Genomic DNA, 14,292 nt, shown 5'->3' with positions numbered 1-14,292 from the left:
GAGCACTTGATGGCTCACCCTGGGTCCCCACACCCCTCCAGGCTGGGCCAGCTCCCTCCTTTTGCGGGGGAGCCGGGTAGGGAAGAGATGGCCTGGCCTGGGGAGGTGTGGAGGATGAGATACGAATGCAGCATCAGGCCCAGGGGCTCTTATTCTTTCAATGCAGGGGCCCCTGGTGACTGTCCCCTCCAAATGCCCAGGGCCCAGAGTAAGCAGAGGCCTTGCACTATGTGCTTCGAAAGCACTGGATCTCACTCAGCTTCGCCTTCCTCATCTGCAAAATGGGCCTCACCAGCCCCCCAACCTCTCCCGGGTTTGTAAGAAGTGATGGGAGTGGAGGGTCACTGCTACCGTTAGCCCTTCTCTGGCAGATGCCCTGGCAAGAATTCTTACGGCAGTCAGGCTTCTTTGCCCTCAAACATGGTCCACTTGACTCCCAGAGCTTGGACAGATCACTAGGCCTTCTGTGACTCAGTTTCTCCAGCCATGAAATGGAAGGGGAAAGGGCTGGACAGACAGCCAAGAATGAAAACCCTCTCCTGGCTCTGACCTTCATAGGTCCCTGCCTGGGGAGCAGGTGGGGTTCCCAGAAAGCCCCTCCAACACTCGTGACTGAGCAGGGCAGAGGCTTCTGAAAAGGAACCAGGCCCCCGGCTCCTCCTACCCCAGCCAGGCTGGTCCCCCACTCCCAGCGCCTGTTTCCTCAGCTGTGATATAGGGAGTCATCGCTGACAGCCTCCTGTGCCTAAGCCACAGGGAGCCCAGGCCCCCTGCACAGAGCTGGCTTGGCCAGTCCCCACGGCTCCATCACAGACCCCCCTGCACACACTTCCAGGAGGATGGAAAACTGAGGGGCACTTACAGTCCCAAGCCGCTTGGGCACACCCACCCCCCAACACACCCACAACCACCAGAGACAGGCGTGTGGCCAGAACTGAGGAGGTTCCATAAAGCCTGTCAGTCCAAGGCCTGCCTCCCTCTGTCCCTTGTGCCTCCAAGCTTGCCAGCCCATCTGTCCCCATGTCACCCCATGTCCACCCTGCCATCTACTGAAGCTTTGGTCTCCTTGACCCTCGGTACCGCCAAAATGGCCCCAGCAAAATCAAATATGCTCCCACGCTTCCCACCCATGTGTCTGCCAGGTCACGGTCCCTGCCCCGACACTCTGAAAGCTTGCATGAGCAAGGGCCCCCGCTGTGGCTGGGGACTGGGTGGGATGGGGTCAGGAAGTTCCTCTGCTCAGGCAGAATGGCCTCCCCCCGACAGGCCTGCTGGTGGAGCCTTGAAGGGCCACGACCGGGTTTCTTCTGCAAGACCTCGCAGACGAGCTTGAGCCCCCGACCACTTGGGTGATGAGCCCCTCACTGACAAGGTCTGGGCCGGGTCAGGCTGTGCCACCCGCTCAGGCCCCTCCACTCCACAGGTGGCCTTGCCATGGCACGGCAGAGGCCCTCACCCCAAGTGTCCACTACAGGCCTCAAGAACATCATTCACGCCCTTGACCCTCCCTCGAGCCCAGCCCCAGTGTGCCAGCTGCTCCTACCCGGGTGAGGTGTCCAGGCTGAGGGAGGCGAGGGCGCTGGAGAAGTGCCGGGTGTCCCAGAGCTTCACTTCCCGCTCCCGCATCTGCACGGAGGGGGCAAAGAGGGGCTCAGAAGGGCCCATCCCTCAGCCCCCTGGGCTCCCTGGGAAGCCAGCACCTCAGGACACAGCCTGGCACAAGGGTACTTGGCCCAGAGCAGCCCTTGGAGGGTGGGGGGGATGAGTCATGCCAGGCAGGGAGAGTTTGGGTTTTCATGTCCTGCCCCTTTAAGGACCCCTAGGTGACAAGGGACAACGGGGCGGTTCTGTCCATGGACTCCTGGGAGTGGGGGGGAGGCTGCCACAGTTCCCAGGGTCAGGCTTAGCTATTGCGAATGGAATCTGCCAGTTTTCAGCAGCTGGAGGTCCCCTGGGGCTCCGAGACCCGGCCGCACACAAGGCCGTATATGGACAGGCCTAGAGCTGGCTGGACACCCCTCACCTCCCAGTGGGCCTCATCCCTACCCTCTGGGTGTGGGTGCCCTGCCCATCTGGGAGGGGCCCTACCTGGTTGAAGCCAGTAGACACAAGTTGCTCCTGGGTGCCCGTCCACGCCAGCCGACCATCCTTGCTGTTCCTGTGGGCCTCCGTGCTCTGGAGGAGACAAAAGATGGCGCTGCGCCGCTGGGGCCTCCTGGGGTGGGCCACCTGCCTGAGAGCCCCACAGAGGGCAGGAGGGGCCAGGGTGGTGAGCCCCAGTGGCTGGGGGACAGGGGAGGCCTAGCGTCACGACAGGATGGACCCCAGCCTCACCTTGGCTGAGGACAGAACTGCACCCAGAGGGCTGACCTGGCACCACGCTTAGGCTCAGTGCCCCTCCTCCAAAGGGGACAGTAGGGACTGCCTGGCCACAGGGTCAGGACTCAGGGTAGCAGCACACCCTTGTCCTTCCAGGAATCCCAGAGGAGGCACTCAGCGGCCAGTCGTCATCCCCAAGTTCTGGGGATCCCCATGCTTTTGGAGACCTTCATTTCCTCATTTGTGAGTAGGGTTCATGTTCGCAAGGCTATCCAAGGACCGACTGACACTACATGCAAGAGGGACCGGCTGACTGCAGATCACGGGAGTGTGAGCATCACAGCCACCTCCTGACTGCCAGGGTCTGGGGAGAGGGCCTGGTGCCAAGCTCTAGGGAATGGTCCTCGGAGAGGGCAGATAAGTGCCCCTCCTCGCTTTCCCCCAGTGCAGGAGCTGCCAGCAGGAAGGCTTCCTGAGCCCAGGGAGAAGAGGCGAGTTCATACCATAGGCGGCCTCGTCCCCAGGGCCCGGGGTGGGGGGGAGAGCCCAAGGAGCAGAGGGGGCCCAGAGGAAATGCAAACAGCTCCCTCCCAGTCACCTCGGCCCCTGGAGCCTGAGACCAAAGACCCTGTTACCAAAAATAGCTCACCCCAAACTGTGGCCAGCTTCCTCCAAGCTTCCCACGATCTCCTTGGGAATGAATGAGGGAGGGAGGTAGCCTGGGAGGAGCTGGCCCAGCGTCCCCTCCCCAGCCCACGGAGGCGGACCCCAGCGTGGGAGACCCTGGAATGGCCCATGTTGTTCAAGGGGCTTTTCTCACTGCTCCCTTCCCCACTCGGCAGCCGGCACAGGAAGTCAGGGCTGCAGCCTGAGAACCAGGGCCCCACACCCCTCTCCACACACGAGGGGCTGTGGGGCCAGAGCTAGGTCAGCCATGCCCTGACACCCTAGAGGCAGTGGTGTCACACAAGCCCTCCCTTTCACTGGCGTGCAAATATCCCAGGTGCACAGCAAACCAGACGGCCGACAAAGCGCCATGTGTCACTTACTCGTGCACCAGACTTGCGAGGTCTCCCCAGGCCAAGCCCCATGCTAGGGGCCACGGTGGGGTGGGTGGTTCTCAGATGCTCCTCTGATGGATGGTCACGTCGTTGGGTGACGCGGGGCTGCTCATTCATAATATGAATGTTCGAGCAGCGTACTCTGCTAGGCACTGGGAATATGCGAAAGTGGAAAGGGTCCCCCGCCTCACTGAACACACAAGCTGGGAGACAGAGCTGAACCAAAGAGAAATCCCAGTGTCCCTGCACGTTACTGTAAGTGCCAGGAAGTGAAGGTTAGGGGCCGCGGCTCTGGGTGAAAAGCTGCCTGGTGACGGACGGCCTCCTCCCAGCATGACAGCTCTACGCCTCTGTGCCTGTTCCCTCAGCTGGAGAAGGAGCCGTGTAACGGGACCACCCTCGGAGAGCTGCTTTGGGAAGGGTTAACACTGGTGAACGCCTGGGGATTGTCTGGCACATACCCCATATGCATTTTCTTAAAAAGCCTGATAACGGAGTACAATAAAAGTATAATACAGGGAAGGAAATTAAGGGGACATGTGAGCGAAGGCAGGAAGGATCAGCAGGCGTGAGCCAGGCAAGGGGGCCAGCACCTGTGATGAGTGGGGACCTGGGCGAGCAAAGAGGCCAGCGCCACTGCAGGGGGCAGGAGGCAAGGGAGAGGAAGTGCCCCCAAGCCTGCAGGGCGTGCGGGTTGCAATGGAGCATTTTTCATTCAGAAGCATGGGTCAGGGACGGAATCAACCTTGGCCTGTCTCCCATCTTCCTATTTTACACACGGAGAAACCGGAGGCTCAAGGAGAAGACACTTGCCTCAAGTCACCTAGTAAGACAGCTGTCAGCTCTCTGAGCCCCCTGCTCCCTGTGGGCTGGGTGATTGTTCCGTGTCTGTGTGACAGGGACCTGAGGTGACAACAGATAAGGAGACTGAGCAGCAGGTAGAAGCCAGCAGAGTTGGGACCAGGAGGGGCCCCGGGTCCCAGCTGCCTCCCAGCACACACCCCTGGATGAGCTCACACCAGGGGACCCAGGCTGCCCAGAGGGTGGTGATCGGCAGGGCACTGGTATCTGAGGACACTGAAGGCACCAAGGAAGCTGAGATGAGGCAGGAGCTCAGCCTGGGCCCAGCATGCCCACTGTCGGCACACTTAGCTCAGTGTGCCCAGGAGCCACAGGAAGCCCCACGGAATGGGGCTGGGTTGGCCTGGGGCTGGGTTGGCCGCTGACCACCTTCTCCTTCCTCTGTCCCCAGATCATTAAAATGATTTGTATTCTAAAACTGACAAGTTCTTCTTCCCTGACCTCAGCGGGACTCAGGGAGGAGGAGCCCTCTCTCCAGATGCCCAAATTCTCATTCTCCTGAGCAGAGGAAAGGTCTGGCTGGAACTCAGGCAGTCTGCCACCCCAAAGTCCCAGCTCTGTCACAGGAGGCTCTAGGGGAAACCGCTGGTGGTAATCCCCGAGGCCTGCAGGCCAGGCCTCGGGCTTTCCCCCTTCACAGGGGTGGCCTTTGTCCCAACAAGCCGCAGGGCACCCTGCCCAGGGAGAAGCCCCTCAGTCCCCTCCTGTCTCCCCCACACCTGGCCCCAAGGAGAGAACAGGAGGGGCTGATTGCCCAGCACAGGGGCGCCAGGAACAGGCACATACCCAGCATTCCAGCTGCAGTACAGCCAAGTCGCCCCTCTGTCGCCAAGACAACGCTTGCTGTATGGGGCAGGGCAGCTGGAGGAGCAGCGCAGGGCCTCTTGGGACCTTCTCTGGTATAAGACCCCCGCCACCCACTCATACCCCTCCTTGGCCAGGCTCAGGTCTACCAGCCCACGCCAGAGGTCAGAGGGCTGATCCCAGGGCCCTCCTGCCCCGAGGCCGGTGCTGAAGTCTCACGGCTCCCTGGACACCCCTTCAGCCACAGGCTGCTCCATCCCTGGCACACCCATGGCTTCAGGCCTTGGCCGCCCCCACCCAGGCTCCCGACAGTGAAGGGCTTGCAGCGTCCAACAGATGAACCTGCCTGGGCTGCCCTGCTGTGCCCCTAGGACAGAAATGACCAAAGGGCCAGCTTTATAGGACAATCGTGAGTATGGAAAAAGATTGTGTGTGCCAAGGACTCGGGGTATAATAAATGGTCATAAATGCAATCTAGATATAAGGTGGGGGATGGGGGAACAGGAGGGAGTTGCTCAAGCATCTCCCAACCCAAGCTCAGGTCACCCAGGGCCCAAAAACGACAGCAGGGGGAGGACTCCCCAAGGTGCCCCACCCCCCAGCTTCCAGCCTGTAGTGACAGCCCCTAGTGTATCCTCCCTTGACCCCCCTCAGCAGCATCCCCCTCTCTAGTGGGGAAGGAGGATCTCAAAAGAAGGCACTCCCAGAAGGTCTTTCCCCTGAGCGGGCCCCTCAGCTCACACCGACCCTGGCCGCCAGCAGTGGTTTTCCTAATAGAAGCCAGGTGTGGGCCAGATGCCCTGGGCGGAAGTGGGGGGCAGGGCCACGAGGAGGGCAGCATTCCAGGCCCTGCTGCCCCCGCACCAGCACCAGCGGCAGAGCCCAGGCAGCATCCCAGCAGCTGGGAGGGGGTAGGAGCCACCCACGCTCTTCCCAGGTCTCCTTGGCCCAGAAGCCCCATTCAGGGGGGCTCCCTCCCGAACCAGATCCTCTCCCCCTTCTTCTAGAAACTTGGAGCCCTTTGGACGGCAGCCACTCGGTCTCCACCATCACTGTCTACCCCACCACCACTTGCTGGAGGAGGCAGCAAGAAAGGAAGAAAATGTTCAGGCCAGGGGAGCTGGCCCCATACAATGCCCAGTTGGGGCAAGAATGGGGTACCATGCGTGGTGCCCCGGGGCCCTGAGAAAGCTGGAGGTGGAGGGCCTCAACCTCCCTCCTTCAACCTGGCATGCCCCCTTCCAAGCAGAGGCTTGGAGGTCAAACACGGAAAACTCCAGTGGGGCGCACTGCTCATACCCACACTGTCCTGGGACACAGATAGGCACCACCACCAGCCACAGGGCCAAGCTCCCCGGGAAGCAAGGCCACGGTGGGCTGGAATGGGGGCGGGGGGTGCTGAAACCACACCTGCCAGGCTTGGTCAATACAGGACCTCCTTTTGGTCTTCGGCTGGTCAGAAACAAAACCAACTAGGCTATCATGGGCAAAAAGTCGCTGTGGCCTACGCGATGGGGATCCTGTGTGTGCATGTGTGCAGGCACATGCTAAAGGTATGGGGGCAAGGCCCTGCACCCCTCGCTACTGCTGATCAGGTTTAGGCTGGTGAATGACCCTTGACCCCAGGTAGGGAACAAGTCCTAGAGATGGAGACAGGGTGTCTGGGAAGGGCCTGGGTTTCGCTGGGGAGCTCTTTGCCTGATCTTTACCTTCCTCAGGAAAATAAATTTTTCACCTTCAAGAAAAATTTTTCAAAACCATAAACCTGCTTATCTCACTTTCTGCTTAAAACTCTCTTAACGGCTTCCCATAGCCCCAGTGACAGGCCCTTCACCACACGCCTGGTACTGAGCTGATGTCAAATGAATGAATGATTCCCCAGTGGCTCAGTGGCTATAGCATGAACCCAGAACCCATCAACCACTCAGCACTCAAAAGGCCCCAGGCATCCCCAAGCACCATCACCGACAGAAACCAAACATGCTCAGTGCCTGGGTCCCCCAGACCCTAAGTACAGAATGAAGGTCCATTGGCTGTGAGGCTGGAAGTATACGGGGTGGGCGGCTGTGTCTTTCTGGTTCCTCCAAGGCTGGCCTCTGCCAACTGCGCCAGGATGAGCAGGGGGGCATTAGGGTCTCAAGGAAGGAGAGGAAGCTGGAGTCTCAGATTAGCTTCCTAAAACCACAGGATGCCTCCACTAAGGCCTGTGTACAGCCAGGCTGCGCCCCTCCCTGTGATCCAAGCCAGGTCCTCCCAGGACCCAAAACATGCTTCCCAGAAAGAGCTTCCAGTAGCAGGAGCCCACCCCAGGTGACCCCTACACACCCATCAGGCCTGGGCCAGGGGCATGGGGTGTGGCAGAATCTCTGCTAAGAGGCGGAGCCTGCCCCCACCTATACCTGCTGGAGCCACTAGGGCCTCAGCCCAACCCCCAGCCCACACAACTCACCTGAGAGGCCCCTGGCTTTGTTCTGGGGTCAAAGATCCGCAGCTGCTTGTCCTGGAAAAGGAGAGAGGAGTAAATAGAGAGTGTACTTGGGACAGGCAGGGTCCTTAGAGGCCAGCCTCTCTCCCCTACCCACAGGCTCTGATAGCCCCACCTCCTAGTACACAGGGCTGCCATCATGCACCAGGGGACCCCTCCCCAGCCTGGCTCCTACTTCTCACTGCAGGGGGCAGGCCCCCTTTCCTGCCCCAGTCACCCACACCAGAGAACTCAGACACAGGAGTTCACATTTGCTGAGCACCTATAATGCACCAGGCCTACTACACGCATGATCTCTCCCCATCTTTCCAGCCACCTTATGAAGTGGTGCTATCACCATGACCCCGTCACAGATGGAGAAAATGAGGCCCAGAACCAAACTCTAGGCTACCAGCTGGTAAATGCCTGGCCCTGCGTTCAGCTCAGCCCAGAGGAGCACAAAAGATGATGTCATTTCTACACCTAAAGAACTTGGTGACTAACCAGGATAGCAAGTTTACAGATCCCAGCCGTCACTCGGCATACAGCTACTGACTCAGATTACCTAAGGCTGGAGACAGGAATAGGTAAGACATATACATACATATACATATACACATACACATACAAATACAAATACGTATATACACACACCAAATGAAGTGCCCATACCGCGCAGAAGGACTCTATTCCCTTGGAGTAGTGGGTGTGCCCGTGCAGAAATGTACACGCATAAAGGACTGGGGGAGAAAGGGGGCAGAATTTACATCCACTGACTACTTACAGGCTTGGCCATGACCAATCGTTAAGTGCTACAGGGACGGTGGAGAGTAACGCGGATGGTGTGATTCTGCTGCGGCAAAAGTAAACAAAGATCTCTATTTGACCACATTCCTGTAGCTTTTGCAAGTTTGCTGAGCAAGGAGAAAGGTCTTGAACAGCATGGGCTGTGTGTTAGTGCTGGGGACGGGGAAGGTGGGGGGTGATCAGCTCTTCTTCTTTTCATCTTTGCACAGTTCCACTTTGCTGCATTCAGCGTGGACTCATATTTTCATATTTTGAAAAACAACGACCCAGCAAGGAACAATCGGAATTTGAAGTGAAAAACACAGTACCACTTACACCAGCACGAAAAAATGCGAAATGCTTAGCTATAAATCTAACAAAATACGTATGAGATCTATGGGAAGGATATTACAAACCTCTGATGAAAAGAATCAAAGAACTAAATAAACAAGAGAGTCCATGTCCGTGAATAGGGATATAATCAATAATCAATAATAATAATCAATAACGTCAAAACGTCCATTCTTCCCAAGTTGATCTACAGATTCAACGAAATCCCAGTGAAAACTCCACCAAGTTATTTTGTGGTTATGGACAAACGGATTCTAAAGTGTATACGGACAGGCAGAAAATGCATGGTCAACACAATCCTGAAGGAGAAGACCAAGTCGAAGGACAGACAGGGCCCGACTTTATTCTAAAGCTCTGCTAACCAAGACAGTGTGGTGCTGGCGTAAGGACAAGAGATCGAAGGAAGAGAACAGACAGCCCAGAGCCAGAACTCCACAAATACAGTCAGCCTATATGTGACAAAGAAGTGAAGGCAATATGTTTGAGAAAGGACAGTCTTTTCAACAAATGGTACTAGAAAAACTCCACGTCCACATCCAAAAGGATGAATCCACACTGAGACTTTACATCTTTTACAGAAGTCAACTCGAAAGGGATCACAGACCTACCTGTAAAATACAAACCTATAAAAGCTCTAGGAGATAATACAGGAGAAACTCTGGGTGACCCTGGATTTGGCAAGGACTATTTATTTACTTTTAATTCACTTTCTTTCCTTTTTCTTTTTTTAAAGCCTTTTTTTTTTTGAGAGAGAGAGAGAAAAAGAAAGAGCGCATGCAAGCTGGGGGAGGGGCAGAAAAGGACCAACATGGAGGTGGAATGAATCTCAGGCAGACTCCGCACTGAGCGGAGTAGAACCTGATATGGGACTCTGTCTTCCAACCCTGAGATCATGACCTGAACCAAAACCAAGTACTGGACACTTAACCAATGGAGCCACCCAGGTGTCCCTGGCAAGAACTTCTAATTTTTTTAATTTTTAATTTTTAAAAAGATTTTATTTATTTATTTGAGAAAGAGAGAGAGAATGAGAGAGAGCACGAAAGGGGAGGGTCAGAGGGAGAAGCAGACTCCCTGCTGAGCAGAGAGCCTGATGTGGGACTCGGGACTCCAGGATCATGACCTGAGCCGAAGGCAGTCGCTTAACCAACTGAGCCACCCAGGTGCCTGGCAAGGACTTTTTAGATACAACATTGAAAGTATGACCTGTGAAAGATAAAACTGGATTTCATTAAAATCATACCCTTCTGGTCTACAGAGACACTGTTAAAACAATGGAAAGACAAGCCACGGACTGGGAGAAAATACTTGCAGGCACGTATCTGAGAGAAGACTTGTATCCCAAATATACAAAGATCACTTAAAACTCAAAAATAAGGGGCGCCTGGGGGCTCAGTGGGTTAAAGCCTCTGCCTTCAGCTCAGGTCATGATCCCAGGGTCCTGGGATGAAGCCCTGCATGGGGCTGTCTGCTCAGCAGGGGAGCCTGCTTCCCCCTCTCTCTGCCTGCCTCTCTGCCTGCTTGTGATCTCTCTCTCTGTCAAATAAATAAATAAAATCTTAAAAAAAAAACACCTCAAAAATAAGAAAACAACCCAATTTAAAAAGTGGGCAAAATGGGGTGCCTGGGTGGCTCAGTGGGTTGAGCCTCTGCCTTCGGCTCAGGTCATGATCCCAGGGTCCTGGGATCGAGCCCTGCATTGGGCTCTCTGCTCAGTGGGGAGCCTGCTTCCTCCTCTCTCTCTGCCTGCCTCTCTGCCTACTTGTGATCTCTCTGTCAAATAAATAAATAAAATCTTAAAAAAAAAAAGAAGTGGTTAAAAGACCTGAATGAACACCCCACCAAAAAAGACGCACAAAATGAAAACTGAACACATGAAAAGATGTTTAATATCACATCTCATAGGGAATTATAAACTTAAACAACAGTGAATTACTACGCCACACCTATTAGAACGGCTAAAATTTTAAAAAAATGGTATCAGATGCTGGCAGGATTACGGAGAAACAGAAACTCTTATTTGCTGATTGGAATACAAATGGAACAGCAACTCTAGAAGCCAGCCTGGCAGCTTCTTACGAAGCCAGAAATACTCTTGGGCCGCCTGGGTGGCTCAGGCGGTTAAGCGTCTGCCTTCAGCTCAGCTCATGATCTCAGGGTCTTGGGATCCAGTCCTGCATGGAGCCCCACATTGAGCCCCACGTCGAGCCCCGCCTCAGGCTCCACGCTCAGTGGGGAGTCTGCTTGCCCCTCTCCTTCTGCCTTTTCCCCGCGCTTGTATGAGCACACGTGTGCTCTCTCTCTCTCAAACAAAATATTAAAAAAGGAAATTATGCCTGTATAAATGTTTGTAACACTTTTAAAGTTGCAAAGAAGTGGAAGCCATCAGCACGTCCCTCAACAGCGGAAAAGATCAGCTGGGATGCATTCACACAATGGAATACTGTGCAGTGATAAAGAGAAAGACTAAGAGGCCAAACCATAAAACTCCTAGAAGAAGGCCTAGGGGAAGAGCTTCAAGACGTCAGATTTGGTAATGATTTCTTGCACAGGACACTAAAAGCACGGGAAACAAAAGCAAAAACAGATGAGCGGGACTGCACCAAACTTAACTTTTGTTCCTCAAAGGACGCAATCAGCAGAGTTAAGAGTCATCCAAAGGGAATGGAGAAGACGTCGGCAGATCATGTCTCTGATAAGGGATGAGTATCCAGAACAAACGAAGAATTTGTACAGCCACAAAAAAGTTAAATAACTCTCTTTAAAAAACGGGCAAAGGACTTGAACAGATAATTCTCCAAAGGTAGACCAATGGCCAAGAAATATACAAAAATATGTTCATCATCACTAATCGTTGGAGGAACGCAAAGTAAAACCACAATGCGATGATCACCTCACACCCGCGAGGATGGCCCCTGTCAAAAACTCAGGAAACAACAAGCGTTGGCGAGGACCTGGAAAAGTGGGAACCCTCGTGGTGCAGCCGCTGTGGAAAACAGTGTGAGAGTTCCTCAAGAAAGTAAAAATAGAATTCCCTTATGACCCGGCAATTCCACTGTGAGTACCTCCCCCGGGGAAGTGAAAAGAGGGTCATGTTATCATTCACAGCACTCACGGCAGCATTCTGCAAAACAGCTGACAGGCGGGGGCCACCTGAGTGTCCTCTGACAGAGGAGTGGGTAAATACAGGTACGGGGGAATATTATACAGCCAGGAAAGAGTTCCTGTCCCATGCCACAACACAGACGAACCTGGAGGACATTATGGTAAATGACACAAGCCAGTCACAAAAAGACGAATAGTATATGGGTCCACCTATGGGAGGTGTCTAAGCGGGTCCACATCACAGACATGGAGGGGAGAATGGTGCTTACTGAAGGCGGGGGCAAGGGGGCCGGCAAAGGGAAGCTGTTGTTTAATGGGTGTGGGTATGGGGTTTCAGTTCGGGAGATCTGCTTCACAGCAATGTAAATAAACTTCACCTAACTGTCTACTTAAAAAGGGTTAAGATGGTAAATTTTATGATGTGTTTTTTACCACCATAAAGAGCGAGCCGCCAGCCCACCAAAAGACAGGGAACGCCCATAAATGTACATTACTAAGTGAAAGACGTCAATCCGGAGAGGCTGCATGTTGTGTGATTCCAGCAACATGACATTAGGGAAGAGGCAAATCTCACGGAGATAGCAAAGAAGTCAGTGGTTACCAGTGGTTCGGGAGACGGAGGGAGGGATAGGGGTGAAGCCCAGGGCACTTTTAGGGCAGAGCAGCTCTTCTGCACAATGCTGTCATGTGGGTGGCTGATGTCCTGCACTTGTGGAAACCCCTACGATGCCACACCAAGAGTGAAGCCTCTTATAAACTCCGACCTTTAGTTAATGTGGCAAAATTGGTTTAACCATAACAGACACAGCATCCCAACCAACATGAGACCAGATGGGAGGACGGATATGGGAACTCTTGGTACTGTCTGCTTGGTTTCTGCCTGGTTCCAGCCCAGGTGCTTGGGAGGCAGGGCTGCAAACAGTCCGTGCCCAGTACTGGACTCCGCAACCCACAAGCGGTCACGGGGAACTGCGGAGAGAAACTCAGACCTGAGACGAACCTCCAAGGACAAGCAGAGCTTGCACTGGGAAGGGAAAGGTATTCACAGGAAGTGGAAATGCATGAATGAAGATGTGGAAACAGGAACTTGCTGACATGTGATGTGAAGGGGAAGACAAGGCCAAGACTAGGTGATGGGAATGGAGGGGGCGGTGGGTGAGAGCACAACTGGAGAAGGGGGGGGGCAGCCCAGAGGTCTCGAAAGCCCGGCCTCCCCTGGCAGACAAGTCCCAGGTCTCCCTGATGCACCTGGAGGGGTCCCAGGGCTCTTGGGTCACTCCTGGTAAAGTCCTCGCAGCTGCCGTTTACTGAGCACTTGCCCTGTGCCACGTGGGAAGCAGACCCAGGCCAGGAACGAGCTGACTGTGCAGCAGCACCAGTCCACGCCACTCCACAGCTCCGCAGGAGGATGCGATGTCAAGACAGACAGAAGAGGACAGAGAGACACACAGGACCAAAACAAGCAGAAAGAACAATGAAACACGGAGCAAGACGGAGAGAGAGGACCACTAGAGATGGAGGACAGAGACGGGGCAGCAAGAGGCAGAGAATAAGGAGAGACAGTGAGACTGTGAGAGACAAAGGATCTTGAGAGATGGTGGGCAAGACAGAATGCCTCTTTGGGGTTCCTGGCTGGCTCAGTCAGTGGACTGTGCGACTCTTGAGCTCAGGGCTGTGAGTCTGGGCCCCACACTGGGTAAGACAGTACGTGGAAATAAAATATAGAAAAAAAGAAAGAAAATATATTGGGGAACCTGGGTGGCTCAGTGGGTTAAAGCCTCTGCATTTGGCTCAGGTCATGGTCTCAGGGTCTTGGGATCAAGCCCCGCATCAGGCTCTTTGCTCGGCAGGGAGTCTGCTTCCCCCCTCTCTCTCTGCCTACTTGTGATCTCTGTCAAATAAATAAATAAAATCTTTTAAATAAATAAATAGATAAAAAAGAAAGTATAGAAAGAAAGAAAAAATATAGAAAGGAAAGAAAAAAAAGGAAGAAAAGAAAAAAGGAAGAAAGAGAAGATGCCTCCTGACAGCAAAGGTCACTCACTCCCAGCTAAGCAACAGAGCTCTCCCAGTGGAGAGCCCGAGGGCCTGGGTTTGGACACCAGCTCCACCACCTACGGGCTCGGTGATGCGGGCAAACCCCTGAGGCTTAGGTAGGAAGAGGATCACTGATGGCAGCACCTCTCATGGGTCAAAGTTCCAATTCTTGCCACACTGGGTACTCCCCAAAGGCAGCCGGGCCAGCAAATGCCGGAACTCGACACTGGATCCACACCAGAGGTCACACTGGGCGCCAGAGGGGCACATACCCCTGGGCTCACAGGCGCGACCAGAGCACACCGAGCGGGAGCACCGCTGGCTGGACTATCCGTGAGGCCAGCGCGCCCCCTAGCGGCTGCCTGCCTTTCCCTTAGTGAGAAGAGCTGGGAAGGGAGCAGAAGGGGCTTCTGCAGGGCCTGGAGGGAATCAGGGGTCCTGGGAGGCAGAACCAGACAGCCAAGTGGGAGACGGTGTGGAGAGCGGGGGGCTCTGGGAGGAAGC

The 14,292-nt window shown here is 54.7% G+C and overlaps 1 protein-coding gene across 1 annotated transcript in view; it reads right to left on the bottom strand.

Annotated features, from left to right (window-relative positions):
• LOC111156135 (coronin-7) overlaps positions 1 to 14,292 on the bottom strand; it is a 55,723-nt gene that overhangs the window by 26,421 nt on the left and 15,010 nt on the right. Inside the window, exons 7-9 of the mRNA XM_022516793.1 lie at positions 7,495 to 7,545; positions 2,089 to 2,175; positions 1,544 to 1,626 (exon numbers count right to left, since the gene is read on the bottom strand). Of these exons, the coding sequence (XP_022372501.1) occupies positions 1,544 to 1,626; positions 2,089 to 2,175; positions 7,495 to 7,545 (221 nt within the window). The remainder of the gene's footprint in view (positions 1 to 1,543; positions 1,627 to 2,088; positions 2,176 to 7,494; positions 7,546 to 14,292) is intronic.

Source organism: Enhydra lutris, unplaced genomic scaffold (genome assembly GCF_002288905.1).
Source record: "Enhydra lutris kenyoni isolate GAN:26980312 unplaced genomic scaffold, ASM228890v2 scaffoldscaffold45, whole genome shotgun sequence".
Taxonomy (NCBI): Eukaryota; Metazoa; Chordata; class Mammalia; order Carnivora; family Mustelidae; genus Enhydra; species Enhydra lutris.
Note: the sequence above shows the minus strand (reverse complement) of the source record. Positions and strands in the feature narration are given on the sequence as shown.